Source organism: Brassica oleracea, chromosome C8 (genome assembly GCF_000695525.1).
Source record: "Brassica oleracea var. oleracea cultivar TO1000 chromosome C8, BOL, whole genome shotgun sequence".
In the NCBI taxonomy this organism is placed as follows: Eukaryota; Viridiplantae; Streptophyta; class Magnoliopsida; order Brassicales; family Brassicaceae; genus Brassica; species Brassica oleracea.
In genome coordinates this window covers 1,495,179-1,512,761 of record NC_027755.1, presented here as the reverse complement: position 1 = coordinate 1,512,761, position 17,583 = coordinate 1,495,179, and the positions used below count along the sequence as shown (strand labels likewise).

Below are 17,583 nucleotides of genomic sequence, written 5' to 3'. Positions count from 1 at the left end.
CCCTTCCGGTCACGACGGAAAAAAAAATAAATGAAGAAGCGAATGAGCAAACCTCTGATAAATTCCTCGAGCGATGAAATGCTCTAAGTCAAGCTTTCCTCAGCAGTTTTGAAGTTTTTCCTCATCAGTTCATCACCATCGTTTTCAAATTCGAGTTTTTGAGAATCTAAAGTGACGAGGAGGCTCTCTAGACGACCGGTTAATATCGTCAGAGCTTCTTACCACAGTCAGCCCAAAGGCCCAACAAAATATAACACTCAGAGCTTCTCACCAGTTGGTAATAAAGGCCCAGCCCAATAAATAACAAAATTTAACCCGACCCGACTGGAAATGACTCAAACCAAGTAACCAAGCACCACGTATTTGCTGTTATCCGGTTATCACAAATGTATACCACTGGGAGAATTAACCGATTATTATTATTTTTCTCGAAAAATAAATAAAAAGCTGCGGGGTTTCTCCTCTTTCTCTCAAATCTCTTTTTTCCGTTTGATTCTTTCTGTTAAAGCATTGTTTTATCAAAATTCAAATCAGAGCGGCGGTGGTTTCAATGGGGTCAAGCGCATCGAAGAATACTGAAGAAGAGGAAGAAGGCTCCAATGGCGGAGGAGGTCAGCTCTACGTTTCACTCAAAATGGAGAACTCCAAGGTCGAAGGCGAGCTTACTCCTCATGTCTACGGCTCTGTTCCAGTCATCGGCTCTTGGGATCCTTCCAAAGCTGTGAGCATCTGTTCATCCTCGTGATTTGTTCTTCCGATTCATACTTATGGCAATTTATAGCGTATCTGCGTTGTGTTTTTTTGCTTGATAGCTTCCGTTGCAACGTGAATCTGCGTCAATATCGGAGCTGAGCTTCGTTGTTCCTCCTGATCACGGTACGTGAGCTGACTCAATTTGGATCTGACTTGTTTAGGCGAGATCGTTTAGCTTATAGTTGATTCCAATGTTAGAATCGAATTGTTTTTTCTTCTATGAATTTGTTTGGTATTGGTTTATGTGTAGAGACTTTGGATTTCAAGTTTTTGTTGAAGCCAAAGGATAGAGATACGCCTTACATAGTGGAGGAAGGTGAAAACAGGCTTCTCACTGGTGGCTCGTTGCAAGGAGATGCTAGAGTAGCTCTGTTTAAGCTGGAAGGCGATGTGGTTGTTGAGTTCAGAGTGTTCATCAAAGCTGACAGAGTTTCACCGTTTGATCTTGCTGCTAGTTGGCGAGCTTATAGGGAGAATCTCCAGCCTTCTACTGTGCGTGGAATCCCTGACGTCAGCATCAATCCTGATCCAACAGCTGTAGATGAGGTTTCTTCTTTCACTTCTTTGATGCAATGTCAATGAAAACAGCAAAAAAAAATGATTTCTTAGTTGAATGCTTCTTTGATTTGTCACAGAATTGTCCTTCAGAAAGTTTGGAGCTTGATCTTGAGCATTATGAGGTTCCTGCTCCTGCAGCTTCGGCAAACTCGTCCCTTGTTTATGCGGCTGACAATGCAGAGAATCCACGGTCTCTTTCAGCTTCTGGTTCGTTTGTTAATGACAATACCCCAAAGGCGGCATCGAGCAGTCCTAGAGTTTCTGGTGCTAGCGTTGATGGATCGCCATCTGCAAAGGTTCTACTTTGATTAGTTGCATGCTAGATGAGTTAATGGTCATCTTTCTTATTTTTATTTTGGCATGCTTCTTACCTATAGGACATGAATATCATTGTTCCCGATTCCTCGGATTCATATTCGGCTTCAGGAGTGGGTGAGTCAAAGTCAGTGGGGATACTCTCACCTTTCCAGCTCAGAGATGGTCAAAGGGGACTCTTTGTTGATCGTGGTGTTGGATCCCCTAGGCTAGTCAAGTCTGTTAGCGCAAGCTCTTTTTTGGCTGACCTCAAACTTGATGCGCAAATCAAGGTTTGACATGAGCTAATTTATATTTCTAGTTGGATTATCTTAAAAAATTAAGAGTTTTTGACGTAGTTTCACTCTTTTCATTCAAATTGTAAGAATTCAATGCCAGCCGCTGCAGGAGCTGTTGCTGCAGCAGCAGTTGCTGACCAAATGCTTGGACCTAAAGAAGATAGACACCTAGCAATTGTTCTGGTATTTTTTCCATATAGACGCCGTTTATAGTTTCTGCAGGCTTTTCAGCTCATGTTTCCTCGTTTAATTGTTGGGAGCTAGATGGCTGGCTATTTTGTTTTATGTATTAACCTAAATGAAAAAAGGACTGATTGTTCTGATTCACACCATTTCCATCATATTGTATTAGGTAGGCCTGCCAGCTCGAGGAAAGACTTTTACTGCAGCAAAGTTGACAAGGTATCTACGCTGGTTGGGCCACGATACAAAACATTTTAATGTTGGAAAGGTTTGCTATTATTTTTTCTTGCGTGATCTGCAATTTGCAACACTTGTGAAGAGATTGACTCAATCATTGCTCCATTTCTTCACAGTATCGGCGGCTAAAACATGGAGTTAACATGGTAAAGCTGGATTTTAAATCAGGGTTTATAAGTATCTGCCCTCCATTTTGGATGATTTGTGATGGACATTGAATGAACTTTTTGTAGTCTGCTGATTTCTTTCGGGCTGACAATCCCGAAGGTGTAGAGGCACGAACTGAGGTAAGTGGTGATTTGAATTGCTTAGTTTAGCCAATTTGCGAGTCTGCGACTGTCTCTTCTAATTTGTGCGACTAAATTCATCTATATGGTACTTTAAACTTAATTCGTTAGATTGGGAGATGTTTAATTCAGTGATCAATGTTAACACTATCCATCTTATTATTTGCACATAGTTTTAACATATCACATTCCACTAGGTAGCAGCACTTGCGATGGAGGACATGATAGCTTGGATGCAAGAAGGTGGTCAAGTAAGTATTTTGTCAGTTGGATGCTTTTCCTGGTTTTTTTTTTATCTTTCATTCTAAATAGTTCATCTTTAGGTAGGAATTTTTGATGCAACTAATAGCACACGGGCTCGACGGAATATGTTGATGAAAATGGCTGAAGGGAAGTGTAAGGTACTGAAGCTTCGAAATGTTGATTCTTATCTTTTATGTTATAGTGTGTCTTTCAAAAAATTCTTTTGATGCAGCGCTTTTAGTACTGTCACGACCATTTTCGGCTAGTATTGAATTTGTGATTATTTCAGTCACTGATTTTCCTTTTATCTGTCATGTAGATAATTTTTCTGGAAACAATATGCAATGATGAACGCATTATTGAAAGAAACATACGTCTTAAAATTCAGCAAAGTCCTGATTATGCAGAAGAGTACGGTGCCTCTGTCAGCAACTTAATTTTCTCTTCCTAGTAGACTTCTTTTACCTGTCAACTTGCTTATGCCATTCTGCAGGACGGATTTTGAAGCTGGAGTGAGAGACTTTAGAGACCGTTTGGCCAATTATGAGAGGGTCGGTGTACAAACCTGCAGCTTATATACGTGTCCTAATTACTTTGATAAAGCGTAGTGCTTAGTTGACTCAGTTGTGGTCTTGGTACTGGATTCTAGTGCTGAGTTTGTTCTTTTCTTTATAGGTTTATGAGCCTGTTGAAGAAGGTTCTTACATCAAAATGATTGATATGGTCAGCGGTAATGGTGGACAGATACAAGTATGTTTTCTTATATGTGCTTGATGAAGAAATGTGTCACTGATGGCGTTTTTATCTGATCTCTATAGAATACTCTATAGTTTTGACTATTCCTGAATGTTAATCTATTACTTTTGCAGGTGAACAATATTAGTGGTTACCTTCCTGGAAGAATTGTGTTCTTCTTGGTATGAATTAACCATGTCTCTTGCTTATTTTCTTATTTGAAATGTCTTTCGCCTATTTGTAACATGAAAAATCAGCTTACAAGTTATATACTTGCAAGGGTGATTAACTCCTCGTCAACATTCATTGGCGAATGCAATAAGAATAAGTTTAGTGATCACGAGATCATTATCTTTGGAAGCTGATTTTATGTACCTTCAATCAGGTGAATACGCATCTCACTCCACGACCAATACTACTCACTCGGCATGGAGAAAGTATGGATAATGTTAGAGGCCGAACTGGAGGAGACAGTGTTATAAGGTATGTCTTTGCTCAGTTTCTTCCAAATTGTAAATTTGAATATCTTATGCCAATTGCTGCTCTGAGCCGATGCCTATGGGTTCTAGCTTCCTTTTATTTTCCTATTTCATCTTATTCAATAGTTTGGGTTGACTACTCTTGCTGCTTTTCCTCGGTTGCCCATTTTTGTTTTAGTTCACCTCTTCAGTAATATGCTAACGTTAGCGTGAAAATTGTATATCTTGTTTAAAATGTGAAATCGTGTCCTCGTAACTTTGTCAATTTTGAAACGCAGTGAATCTGGAAAAATTTATGCAAAGAAACTTGCCAACTTTGTCGAGAAGCGACTCAAAAATGAAAAGGCTGCTTCGGTAAGTATTGCAGACTGTTGCAACATGTTTGAATTTTGATGTATTGGCAATTGTGTCAAAGAAAGCTTATTGGCAACTGTGAAACCTCTGTATCAGTCTAGCAAGCTCCAGAAAGAAGTATTGAGAATAAATATGGTCACACAAGTTTTAGCTTTCGTACACCAACCTAGGCATTAAAACCATCCTTGAAACCCTTTTCTGTCACACAAGTTCACAAAGGCCCAAGCAGTTCCGTACTTGGTTAATTTGAAATCATAAAGTTTTTGATAATACGGTAATGTTGATCGACGTTGTCTATTTTCAGATTTGGACCAGTACACTTCAGAGAACAATCATGACAGCAAGTTCCATTGTCGGATTTCCAAAGGTAGGTATCTCTCAACTCTCAAAATGTCTTGTAATTATAAGTTGATGTGTAAGTAACAATCAAGTTTTCCTATTTTCATATGTAGGTGCAATGGCGTGCCCTGGACGAGATCAACTCTGGAGTTTGCGATGGAATGACATATGAAGAGATAAAGAAGAACATGCCGGAAGAGTACGAGTAAGTGGCTTGGTAGAATCTGTATATATTTATAAGTTTTTATTATTAAGAGTTCTAAAAGAATGTGAGAAAGGGAACAAAAATTATGTTCAATGAGGAAAATAGAATAACTTTATAGTTTTTTGCTCATCATAAAGCCACGAAACTAGATTGTAAAGTGCTGAACAAAAAAAAACTTACTCCCATGTTGCATACTGTACTGCATTAACGTAAGCTCTATGCTACAAATCTGAAACGGGCAATAGGCTCTTACTCTTCTCTAATCACCTTGTGGTGCATATGACTGCCAGATCTCGGAGAAAGGACAAACTGCGATACAGATACCCCCGTGGAGAGTCCTACCTCGATGTAATTCAACGGTATGTCGTTTCTTTTTTGACATTCAGTCATAAAATAAAAACCTCAAGCAAACATTGCTTCTTTGGCAATATAGGCTGGAACCTGTGATCATTGAGTTAGAACGACAAAGAGCTCCTGTCGTCGTCATATCTCACCAGGTTACACTTAGAAAAACACAGTACACAAATGTTGAATTGATTTCAATGACTTGTCAATGAGTTCCTCTTACTTGGTTTGTACACAGGCCGTTCTGAGGGCCTTATATGCATATTTTGCGGATCGTCCCCTCAAAGAAATACCCCAGATCGAGGTAATGTGAATTAGAAAATTTGAAATTTTGCATGATTAAAATCGTTTGAATGGATAAGACGGACACGTAATAAGATCATTGCTATCTAACAGATGCCGCTGCACACTATCATAGAGATACAGATGGGAGTTTCTGGTGTGCAAGAGAAGCGCTACAAACTCATGGACTGATTACAACAACCACAATTTCAGTCGAATAGAAAGATTTGGAGATATTGGGTTACAGTTTGGCCTCCTAGTTCTTAGTTTTTATCCTTTGAATACTTTTCTTTACAGTCTCACATGTCTTGTAATACCAACATGTTATATCTTCTTACAGTAATTAAATTTTACATTATAGATCTAAATATCTGTCGTCGCAATCAGTTCTTAGCATACTGTTTGGTTTCCTTGGGTTCAGACTTCACACTGAACGTGCAATTTGCCTGAGTGTAATAGTTAAAATTTACGTGAACAATAAGAGGATGAAACGTTCTAATTGCTCCACCTATAATTCTCTCTTAGCTGCATTTTCTAATCATTTTCTAAGCTCACGTCACGTTAATGTACAGCGCAGTTTATGGTAATCAACTAATGATCGATTCACTCTGATCAAAAAGATATATTTTGGTAATATTTCATCTCAGTCAAATACAAAAACATAGAAGAAAGATGCAACTTCCACATATATATTTCGGGTCCATATATTTCTGATCTTTCGATAAAAAAATTTCATTTTTTTCATAAAACATAGGAAGTAAAACCAATAAAAAATTTCTTTCAATTCATCCATAGAGTTGAAAACCTCTTTCAAAAATTGTCTTTGATCCAATTCGTAGAAATTAATAGAAAAGACAAATCCCTTATGATACATCAAATCCGGGTCAATCGAGTCACAGTTTCACAAAGTGTATAACTTGTACAAATCTTTCTATTTTTCTCAAAAAGAAAACATCATATGAACTAGATTGAAAGTATCTGTCATCATAAAATTAGGATTCATTCCTTATCGCAAATATTCATTTGTAGTATATCATATCTCAACAGATTGGCGTAATTTTTCTACTGCATATAAAAATATAAAATTGACGATGTCGAGTAAACAATAAAAAAATCTATTAATCCAACAAAAAGAGAGAGAATAAGACCGGAGAAATCACGAATTGGATCTTAAATTGATAGGTAATAAAAACATCAATTAATAACAGCCTAGTGGTCCCGGCGGGGCTCGAACCCGCGACCTTCGGCTCATAAGACCAACGCTCTAACCAACTGAGCTACGAGACCTCTGCAAATCAAATGTGCCACTAATTTTTAATTTCAAATATCTTAATCATGTATAATGTATACCTAGTATCCATGGTTCTTGTGTTGACAGTATAGCTTTCCAGAAGAATTATGTAACATTTTGAACCCTCACATCAGCTCATATGATAAATCATCAATCATTCTCTACTATGTATGATATATTATCATGTTGTCTTATTATATGTCAAGTACGATATTTTATACCTATGATAAAAAAACTTATAAGCAAATCATCTCCATATATTATTTTATGGTCAATGTTAGAATGAGTAATGGGTCACAGTCCTCATGTTAACGTTCTATCTTCAACCCTTATAGACTCCTAATGATACCGATACATATGGGTCATTGGTCTCAACCCAACCCAAGTATACATTGTTAGAACTTGTGGTTTTAGTTTCCTTATTTAAATTTGAAAAGCCAAACGAGAGAGAATAGAGTTTGATCAACATTTGATTGTCATGTAACTTGAGACCTATCACATTTTAGAGTATCATGTTACAGCACGAAAGAAAGTGAAGTTGTTTTATAGCAGGCCTCTGATGTTGACGTACGAGGATAAATAGGTTTTGATACGTTCCAACAAATCCAACATCGTATTGACTCCTTTCATGCAAACCAGAGGGAAGCGATTCACTTTGACACTGCGAATGAAGTCGTCGGATGAATACTTGGCACACGCGCCAGGCACTTTATCACCTTTGTAAGCCTTGCAGATGTAGCTTATGAAATTTTCATAATCCTACAGTAAACATAATATTAGGTAAGTTCAAAGCCAAGAAACATCAAGCACATATACATGCAGAGAACTGATTCTAAACTACCTAGGCCTATCTAATCCACAAGATCGATCCTGACCATAATCAGGTGAAACATTTAGCCTTTGACTCCAAAATTTTTAAAATAATTATTTTTTTTGACAAACAACAAAAAATAATTGTATCTATGTACTATGTTACAAAATAATTAACATAAACATAAACCTCTATATTTATAACATTTTAATTAAAACTCTTACTTAATTGTTTATAACTCCCAAAACCTCAGGACAAAAAAAAGCTCTCCATCATTTTCTCAAGAGTATTGAGTATAGAGATAGTCGTGAACAGAGATTAAGAGAGCTTGTATTGTTCACGGTAAGCATTCAATATATTCTAAAAGGAATCATATTAAACGAACCTCATAAAGTGGCTGACCATCCACGACTACCCATGGAACGTATTCATGAGGCGGCTGAAGTGCACTCGTTTCTGCAGCATACTGCAACTCAAGCTGCAGCAAGTGAAAAAAGATTAGCACCAAATGCACCAATCTGTGAACTATACATCCCAGAAGCTTGAAAACAAGAACATGGTACATGGATACAAATATCTTACATTAAAATAAAACGGTTTAAAAAAAAAAGTGAGTTTATTAAGCATAAAACTGCTCAGAATATCCCTTCTATAACCAGACTATTCCAATGCTCATAAAACAACTTGTGGTGAAAAGCTTTATTTTATTATTTTTTACCAAAAAAAAAAAAAGAAAGACATTGTGGTGGAATGAAACTAATAAAGAGAAGGGACTACTAACCTCTTGTCCATGTCCACTGCTGAGGCAATCAGCAACAGGCTTTGAGCTCAGATTGAGCTTCTCGTAACAAGTCTCCCACTTGTCATACTTGTCTTCTGTCACCAAACTCTCAACACAGTAGATAAAAGGGAAATGATCGCTCTGCATAACGAAAGTGACGGATCTCACAAATCTATATGTCTAAGAAGAGTATAACTTGTTTCGCACGTCAAACAGATCTCATCATCAGACTTACCAGTTTCGGCCAAGAATCAATTGCACAAGCTTCTACCGTATCCAAGAAGCATTCAGTTGCCCCGTGCTGCAACAACAAGCAGACAAGGTTTATGTAATCGAATCTGATTCTGTAGAAAGAAACAAGGAGTATACCTGGCAAAGGGCAGTGACATTGTCGGGGCGGAGGTAGGTGTTACCCCAGGGAGACAGATGGAGATCGACAATGTATGTCAGATCGTCTTCAAAGAGCTTCAACTATGAATGAAGAACAGGCTGGACAGAGAGACTCATAGTACAGACTCAGCGAGACTTTCGACGAAGATGGTAGAGAAACGCCAGAGAGATCAGATGATGATGATGAAGACAATGATACAAAGCAGAGAAGAAGGGAAGCGTAACAGATCAGGAGAAGATGTTTGCTCTTCGGCATCGACGCCATGATTGTAGAGACGAGCTTTGACTTTTCTTTAAAGACAATTACATAACAATATACCTCGATGCTCGCGAAAGGTGACAATAATTTATTATGGTAATGATTAAAGACACGTGCTATATATCATACTGTATTTTGTAATGTTTTTTTCTCTCTTCTACTTGGGCTTGGTAAAGATGGTAAACATTAGATGTAAGACTATTTAAACGGAGGACTTCGAGGATGTACTCACCGGAGATCATATAGATCAAACACAAATAGAGAAAGGTGATCTCCGGAGAATCGGTTCGTGTAACTAATACATGCTCTAATTTTAAATGGGCAGCTGACAAAAAAAAAAGACTCGATTTAAACCAAATTGAGACAAAACAACTAAGGAAATCCACTAAAAAGACTTGCAGATTAAAAAAAATTATTTGATGAGAGTACACACGGTTTTAGATGTTAGAACCTAAACGCAACTGGAACTAGGAAAAAAAAGAAGATAGAATACGAAAATATGTAGAAGGAAATGCTTTGGAATACCATTGATTTGGATGTGAATTTGGCTCGAACCACGCTGCTGTTACCGTGAGGCCTTTTAGGTTTTAATGGGACTCAGTTTACATAACGGGCCCTTTCAAAACTAAAGCAAATCATGTTTTCTAATGAGCTAATAAATCAGTTAATTTGCCAATTAAAAACAAAAAATGTTCATTTGGTCACAAAGAAACTGAGAAGCTTAGAGCACCTCCATCGGTAGATCTTGGAGGAGGTACTAAAGTAATTAAGGCAAAAAATTAAATCATAAATGGTTTTATCAGACAGGAGCGCTCCTTGATTAGGTGATTTAAGGACTGGTAAAGATTTCAGACGTGGCAGCAGGGGATTGGCTGGGTCATTTTAGACGAAAAGTCTCGAGGTCGGTTGGTCTTTTTCATTTTTTTTTCATCTTCGATGTCATCAACGACATCTCTTCCTCCTCTCTCTGTCGAAATCTCATTGATGATCTTTGATCCGTCTGTTCGTCGGTGATTATGGCGTTCTCTTGTGTGATTTCGTCGAAATCCCATCATCGGGTCTTCCTTTCTCGTCGCTCTATCTCTATCTATCAAACCAGAGAAGAAGAAGAAAAGAGAATCGGACATGGCTTTGCCGAGCAAACGCCGAGAGATGGACATGATGAAATTGTATGTGCTCAATTTTCTATCTTGTAGTTCATCGAATTCATCTCTCGATTTGGCTCTTTTTTTTTTTAATAGACATATTGGATCTGTTGATGATGATGATCTCTTTCTAATTCATATATATGTCTTCCTTCTTCTTGTAGGATGATGAGTGATTACAAGGTGGATACTGTCAACGACGATTTGCATATGTTCTATGTCACTTTCCATGGCCCCACTGACAGTAATCCCTCCAAAAAAAAATCTTTGATTTTGTTCTTGTCAACATTCCTCATAAGCTACTTGTCGATAGAATAAGAGTCTTCATAGATTCACCATCTTTGATTGAAAAACGATAGCTTTTTAAGTGCCCTATCTCTTTGTTGTTGTTTGTTTGTTGTGTGAAGGTCTTTACGAATGAGGTGTGTGGAAGATCAAAGTCGAACTCCCTGAAGCTTATCCTTACAAATCTCTTTCTGTTGGTTTCGTTAACAAGATTTATCACCCCAATGTTGATGAATCGTAAGTCACTGAGCTTATCATTTACCAATCTTGATCACTCTCTCAACCTATATATGCTTCTCATGTTTTGTGGCAGTTCTGGCGCAGTTTGCTTAGATGTAATAAACCAGACATGGAGTCCAATGTTTGGTAATTTATATATATATTCTCTGTGTCTTGATGCGAGACCGTCCTGCCTATGAGCTCAAAGTCAAAGGTTCATCTCACTCACTCTTCTTCCAACTTGCTTCTCTATTCAATTAAACTTCTCATGGACACATTGGTAATCTTTGACATTTCAAGAATATTGCAAGAGATATGCTAAACCAGAGGACATAGGAGCACCTGAGGAGATCTCAAGTGATGACGATGATGATGATATACTGCACAAGAATCCATAGAACTGCATTGCTCCCCTTAGAATATACTGCACGTCAGATGCGAGTTCCATAACCCCTACGTACTCTAGCCTTTCTAACCGGTGATCTATCTCTCGCAGTTCCAAAATATGTTTTTATGTAATTTTTATTAAAATTTTTATGTATATTTTTATTTAAAATCATTCTACTTAAAAAAAAATATTAAGAATCCCATAAGAGTTCTTCCATTGGAGGAGTAAAAAATTATCTCCACTAACTAAGGTTCTAAACTTGTCAAATCACATTATATATTCTTAATTTAATCATTAGAGCTTCTAATGGGTCCTAATGGATGGAGATGGTCTTATTACAAAACTATAAGAAAACTGATAATCCATTGAAGACTTAATATTTCATAGGTTCTTGTCAAAAGCAATTATTTTCTTTATTTTAATATTAACATATTCTCATGTTATGCGTACACTATAATAGGTATTCAAATTCAAGTGTTCCGTCGATATTTTTATACGTATGTATTCAAATGTTTCCATAGATATTTTCGAATACTTTGTATACTAGTCAAATGCATGTATTTATATTAATATAAAAGAAAGGAAAATAACATTACATTATTGCTTTCTTTTGTGACTCGGCTAGGAATTAGTGAGCTCCAAAGGAGCAGTGAGAGAGGTCCCACAACTAGCATTCCAAGCTGGACTCTCCAAACCAATCAGCTTGGGACTATCCCGTCGCTTTTGGGATAAGATGCCACATCCTATACTAGTTACATCACATATACAAGTATTAAAGAAAATACTGTAAATAATATCTATATATCTATATATGTTCTTTTTGTTTGAGGTTGGATAGACACCGAAAGAAAATATAAGAGTGGAGAGAAAAAAAAAACTGAGGAAAAGATAAGACATATATGGATACACAAAGATTACCCAAGAAAGAAGAAGATGATTATCAACCTTCTTCAACCATCGAGTCCATAAATGATTTTGACAGCATTTTCGACCTCAACCTTGACGGTTCAAAATGCTCTCAAGAACTCACCTGGGATTTCTTTAAAGAAGATCATGAAGATGTAGAGGAAGAAGAGAAAAGATTGAGTACTGATCAAGAAGGCTCAAGTTCTGGGGGTTGGGATAATAATATGTCGACGGATTATGAAGACAAAGAGTTGAGTCTGAAGCTGAACTTGAACCATCAAGAAGTTATTAATGCTTGGTCTGATCGCCCCCAGCAACCTCTGTGGACAAACACTTCACTGCTAAGGGGTCCGGCCAATGCCCTTTATGTTAGTTACCGCTTATCTCTTACTTGTTGTGCAAGTCATGGTTAGTAATTTAATTTTGATTATTAGCATTGATGATTTATATTCAGAGTGGGGAAGTACCGGTGATGGATGAAGGGAGAAACATGAGACGAGAAGCGAGTGTGTTAAGATACAAAGAGAAGAGACAAAGTAGGCTCTTCTCTAAGAAGATAAGGTATCAAGTCCGAAAGCTTAACGCCGATAAACGACCTCGTTTCAAGGTCACTCTCTTGTTCCTTTTTAATTATCGTTATTTACTTTCATAACACTGATTAATTTTGTGCTAAATAACCCTACAACTCTAGAATTTCTTATGAACTTTCTTGCGATGGATTTCTTTTCAATTATTTGTAGGGTCGATTCGTGAGAAGAGAGACTTAAAAAGGAAAAGAAAATATCTGGAAGGAAAATATCTCCAATCTTCGATATGTTTTTTTTAGTAGTACTATTATTATGACCAAAAAAAAAGTAGTACTATTATTATGAATATTTTTTATTTTCATATGTATTTGTGCTTTCTGAGATATCATTATCATCTTTTACAACTTTGTCAAATTTGAAACGAAAATATCTCCTCGACGAAAAGAAAAAGAGATGCAAAATATCTTATAAAGCAAAGGAGTTGAAGATTACATTAAGAGGACGTTTATGGTAAGTCTTTGTTGAGTTCGGTGGGGCCTAAGTCTAAAGAGGTTCCATCACCACATGTTTAAATCCAAAACTACCCAATCCGTTGTCGGGGTCAGTGTACCAAACTGTGTATCAACAGAAAAACTTCATATTACTGTCAGTGAGTGATAATGCTCCTTTTACAACAGACGTTCAGATTCTGCTGAAGCGCTCAGTTAATGTTATTGTAAAAAACTATGTATTTTCCATTTAAAAATTTAAACTAAAACGTTTTAACACAATCTAACGTTTTTATCTCTTTGTAACTATGTTAGTAATTGATGCAGCCCAAATTCTGGGTTGACCAAATTGGTTTCCGAGGTTCAAATCGGATTGACCCTAGATGAGGTCTAATGGTCGATATGGCCAATATCCAACTTGATAACCTGAAACAATTGAAAGATGAAACAGAGAATAAGAAGGTGATGAGATGAGAAGAATGGTCGGATTGATGGATGTAATGGAGCTAAGCTTGCTGGTTGTATAACACTCTCAAGCTTTGGCCGGTGGATGAGATGGATCGATGGATAGGGACTGACTCGCTCAATCAATGGACGAACAGTTTGCCTTGAATCTCACAAGACTCTCTGGACGTGGCTTATTTAGAGATATGGATCGACTCTCTTAATCAATGGACGAACAGATAGTCTTGAATCACACAAGGCTCCCTGGACGTGGCTTCAATAGGTCTTAGTGAATCACACACAAAGAACTAGAGAACTAACAACAAAGAATTCACAACTTTGTTTTAAAAGAAAAACAGTTTCTTATTACTTTCAATGATCAAGGGTGCTTTACAATGAACTATGACCTGAGCTTATATAGGCTCGATATTGGGTCTACTACAACGTTTTAATACTCTAGAAAGGAAAGAAAATACACGAAAAATAAAGCTAATGGTCTTTGTCTTCAATAAACTAGCCGTTAGGCTGATTTGTGGCTATTTGGAAGAACTGATCTTGTATCTTGATATCTTGGTTTTGTATCCACGAAATAGGATTCTCTGGTTGCTGAATAAATTCACATTGATTTTGGTATCTTCTGGTTCAAAGGGAAAGAGCCGTTGGTCCTTAACTCCTCCAAGCAAGAATGAATCCGAAAAAGGTAAGTTACTCGAAATGAAGATCTTCTTATTCCCATGCTTGCTGGTGTGTGGTAAAATCATGTAAGGCTCTTCTGGATCGTGAGATTTGTCCTCTGGATGTCTTGGATCGATTATGTGGAAGTTGCCTTAGTTGAGTAATCTCGGTTTGGAGATTGTTGGTCGAATTGATTTCACAATCTTTCCATAATTGGCTCCTTATACTCAAGGGCTGGAATGATGGCTTTGTATCTGGACAGTTTTATACTGTAGGAAAGCTTCTTAGAAACATCTTGATTGCTGAAATAATGGTCGAAATCATTCCAAGCCTGGTGAGAAAAGAGCTGTTGGGAATTCATGGCTTTTGACTCCAAAAATGACAATTCTGGTCTTGGTTGATTCTGAGTATTCTGGTGGATGCTGGTGCAGCTGTAGGTTTCCTGATGAGTAATTAATTGATAGGTTGGTCGTTGGTGCTCTATTCCTCCAAATGTGAAAGCATCCAAAAATGGTAAGTACTGTCTCTTTTGATTCCATGTAATCTGGTGCATTCTGGTGCATGATAAGAACGTGCCTGACTCTTCTGGACCTAGGAGTGTCAATTCGGGCTGGCCCGGCCCGGTCCGGCCCAAACCCGCTAAACCCGTAAATATTTGAGCCCGGCCCGGCCCGAAAATAATTTGGGCCTAGAATTCAAAGCCCGGCCCGGCCCTTATAGGGCTACAGGGCTTTTCGGGCTTTTGTGGGCTTTTCGAAAAATAATTTGTCATTGTCACTTCCATCGTTTTCATACATGTGAATTTTCATTAAAAAAGAGTTTCATTTTTTAAAAATAAAAAAAGTATAAAGTGAGTTTAAAATTTTCTTGTCTATCACAAATTTTTTATTTTTTCGTATGTTTTAAAAACATTTTATACACAAACCAAATTTAATAAGATTTAAATAATCAAATATCAATTAAAACAAAAAATATAAGAGAACAAAATTTATGATAAACATGGTCAAACGTTTTATACTTTATATTTTGAAAATAAAAACATGTTGTACATGAAAGAAGAATGTACTTTTGTAAAATTTAAAATGTAACACTTGTAATGATGAAACAATAAAGTGCATTAAAAACTTTTATATTTGCTTTATTAGAGTTTAGATAAAAATATTAAAATAATATATCAATACTAATAATAGTTTCGATTACAAGAAAGAAGGATAATATTTACGCTAAAATATAAATTTCGGGTTTTCGGGCCGGCCCTAGCCCAAACGGACTTAAGCCCAAAATACCCAAAGCCCAAATGGGCTTAGCCCGAAAGGCCCAATTTTTTTTTGGGCTTATAAAGCTAAGCCCAAACCCGGTAATTTTTAGGGTTGGGCGGGCTCGGGCTACGGGCTTCGGCCCTAATTGACATGTCTATCTGGACCCTTGTATGTGTCTCCTGATTGCATAGATAAATCTTATGGTCGCCAATTTTTGGTTTGCAACTGATTAAACCACTGACCTTCCAAATAAGGCAAGTCGGGCCACCCTTGATTTGAAAATGGCATATCTTCTAAACCATTTATCCTTTTGATATGAAACCAATTCGCCGCGTTCTCTTTTTGAGTGTAGAATCTACGAAAATTGGTTTCGTGGAAAACTTCCTCCTGGTTGGTGAGATATGAAGTTTTTACTGAGAACATATCCTGGCTGGTCCTTTGGTCGGCTGATTGGTGCAACTGATTGGCCTCAGGTTCGGCTACTGATTTGACATCAGTAATCCAAAGTTTTTTTCACCAAATGCAAGCAATCTGGTGATGTAGATGAAAGGAGTTCATGCACGTTGTTGAGAAGTTTGATCCTTTGTAACTTGGTTAAGATATTACATAAGCTAATAGAGAACAAGAGCTGAAACAGTTACATCATTTCATAAAAAAACTCAAAACCAAGTCGAAGCCGAGTTGATGTTCTTTGGATGTTATAACGAAGTATATAAAAAGAATGGTGTTAAGATAATTCAACAATACTATATTTTAAGGATATACTAGATTTTAACCCGCACGTCCGTGCGGATAATTTTTTATTTTATAAATATATTTGATATTATTACAAATGTTTTAAATATACAAATTTCATTTTATTATTATATATTGTGTAACTCATAATTTATTTTTATATTTCTTATTCGACATTATTAACATATTAACATATAGTGATTTGTTTCATACATTTTACTTTGTTATTTACTAATATATTTTCGAGTTAGGTCCAATAAAATAACAATATAAAATAATCAAATAGATTATCTCCTTTAAAATACGTTTTTTTCTTTAATTTATACATTTTTCTATAATACATTTTAAAATTGTATTTATTTATATTATAGAAAAGAAATATGTTTAAGAGAATTTATATTTACATGTTGTGTTTAAAAAATGTACTTTAACATATATTATTTTAGTATTTAGCGGGATTGATAAGGAAAAACACTATTTTGTTTAAATAATATAGCCCTATTATTTTAGTAGATTTTATATATATTAGCATATAACACATTATTTTAGTAAATTTTATTGATATATGATATTTTGGATGTTATGATATTGAGTTTTCTTTTTATTTTTAATTAAGATTTCAAAATATTAGATTGCTTTAATTTTTACAACATATATAGTTTGTTTTTTCTTGGTGCATTTCAAAAAGTTATTCTTTATTATCTATGATTTTATCTTTTGTAAAATTTGAAATATATCATTTTGTGTTTGAATATTTATTTTCAACATTTTATATTTTGTCAAGAAAATTTTAAAAAAATACACAACTATTTTTCAGTTTAGAAGATTACATGAATTTTGAATTTGTTTTTGTTACTACGTTACTACACTATCTTATAAAAAAATATTTGAATTTTGGTAATATTTTCTATTTTCTTCTCAACATATTTCTTTATAATTAAAATAAAAATATATAATTAAAATTTGATTTGTCATTAATACTTTAAATGAATTACTAAAATTTAATAGTTTTCTAATAACATATTTTTAAATAGTATATGAACTAAAGGTTATTATATATTATTATATTTTTATATAAACATTTTAAACAATATATTGTTGAGAGTTTCAAAATAAATAAAAAGATAATATATAGTTGTAGATATTAAAGTTTAACATATTTTAATTTATTTATTTTTGTATAAAAATCTTACATAGTTTACAAATTTTAACCTATTTTAATGATGAGTGATAATTTATTTAGATGATTTTTTAAATTGTTTTTGTTAATTTACCTATTTAATAGAATTTTGTCATATTTAATTCATATAGCACTTCTATTTTTATATAACACAGAATATAATTATAGAATTTATAAAGAATAGTATATTCTTGTTTTATAATAAAA

General features: G+C 35.5%; 3 protein-coding genes, 1 non-coding gene and 1 pseudogene across 4 annotated transcripts; 3 read left to right on the top strand and 2 right to left on the bottom strand.

Moving 5' to 3' along the window:
- Positions 1-430: 430 nt before the first annotated feature.
- LOC106307385 (6-phosphofructo-2-kinase/fructose-2,6-bisphosphatase) lies at positions 431-5,961 on the top strand. The gene is made up of 23 exons (XM_013744323.1): positions 431-721; positions 813-876; positions 1,004-1,299; positions 1,389-1,607; positions 1,689-1,898; positions 1,992-2,087; positions 2,257-2,355; positions 2,441-2,470; positions 2,558-2,611; positions 2,809-2,862; positions 2,935-3,012; positions 3,174-3,265; positions 3,348-3,405; positions 3,530-3,604; positions 3,724-3,771; positions 3,975-4,072; positions 4,347-4,422; positions 4,727-4,789; positions 4,875-4,966; positions 5,257-5,325; positions 5,400-5,463; positions 5,550-5,615; positions 5,708-5,961. The coding sequence occupies exons 1-23, from the start codon at positions 551-553 to the stop codon at positions 5,783-5,785; spliced, it is 2,250 nt and encodes a 749-aa protein (XP_013599777.1). The 5' UTR covers positions 431-550; the 3' UTR covers positions 5,786-5,961.
- An 845-nt stretch (positions 5,962-6,806) lies between these two features.
- On the bottom strand, positions 6,807-6,880 carry TRNAI-UAU. The gene has a single exon. It is a non-coding gene; the product is annotated as a tRNA-Ile (tRNA).
- Positions 6,881-7,333: 453 nt separating this feature from the next.
- Positions 7,334-9,159, bottom strand: LOC106311156 (gamma-interferon-inducible lysosomal thiol reductase-like). The gene is given in 6 exon segments (XM_013748383.1): positions 7,334-7,643; positions 8,081-8,173; positions 8,477-8,617; positions 8,712-8,777; positions 8,846-8,945; positions 8,947-9,159. Coding segments are annotated over 6 exon segments (801 nt in total). The 5' UTR covers positions 9,132-9,159; the 3' UTR covers positions 7,334-7,427.
- Positions 9,160-10,063: 904 nt separating this feature from the next.
- Positions 10,064-11,065, top strand: LOC106309934 (annotated as a pseudogene).
- Positions 11,066-11,899: 834 nt separating this feature from the next.
- On the top strand, positions 11,900-13,321 carry LOC106309933 (zinc finger protein CONSTANS-LIKE 7-like). The gene is made up of 3 exons (XM_013747092.1): positions 11,900-12,436; positions 12,523-12,675; positions 12,809-13,321. The coding sequence occupies exons 1-3, from the start codon at positions 12,062-12,064 to the stop codon at positions 12,833-12,835; spliced, it is 555 nt and encodes a 184-aa protein (XP_013602546.1). The 5' UTR covers positions 11,900-12,061; the 3' UTR covers positions 12,836-13,321.
- Positions 13,322-17,583: the final 4,262 nt, after the last annotated feature.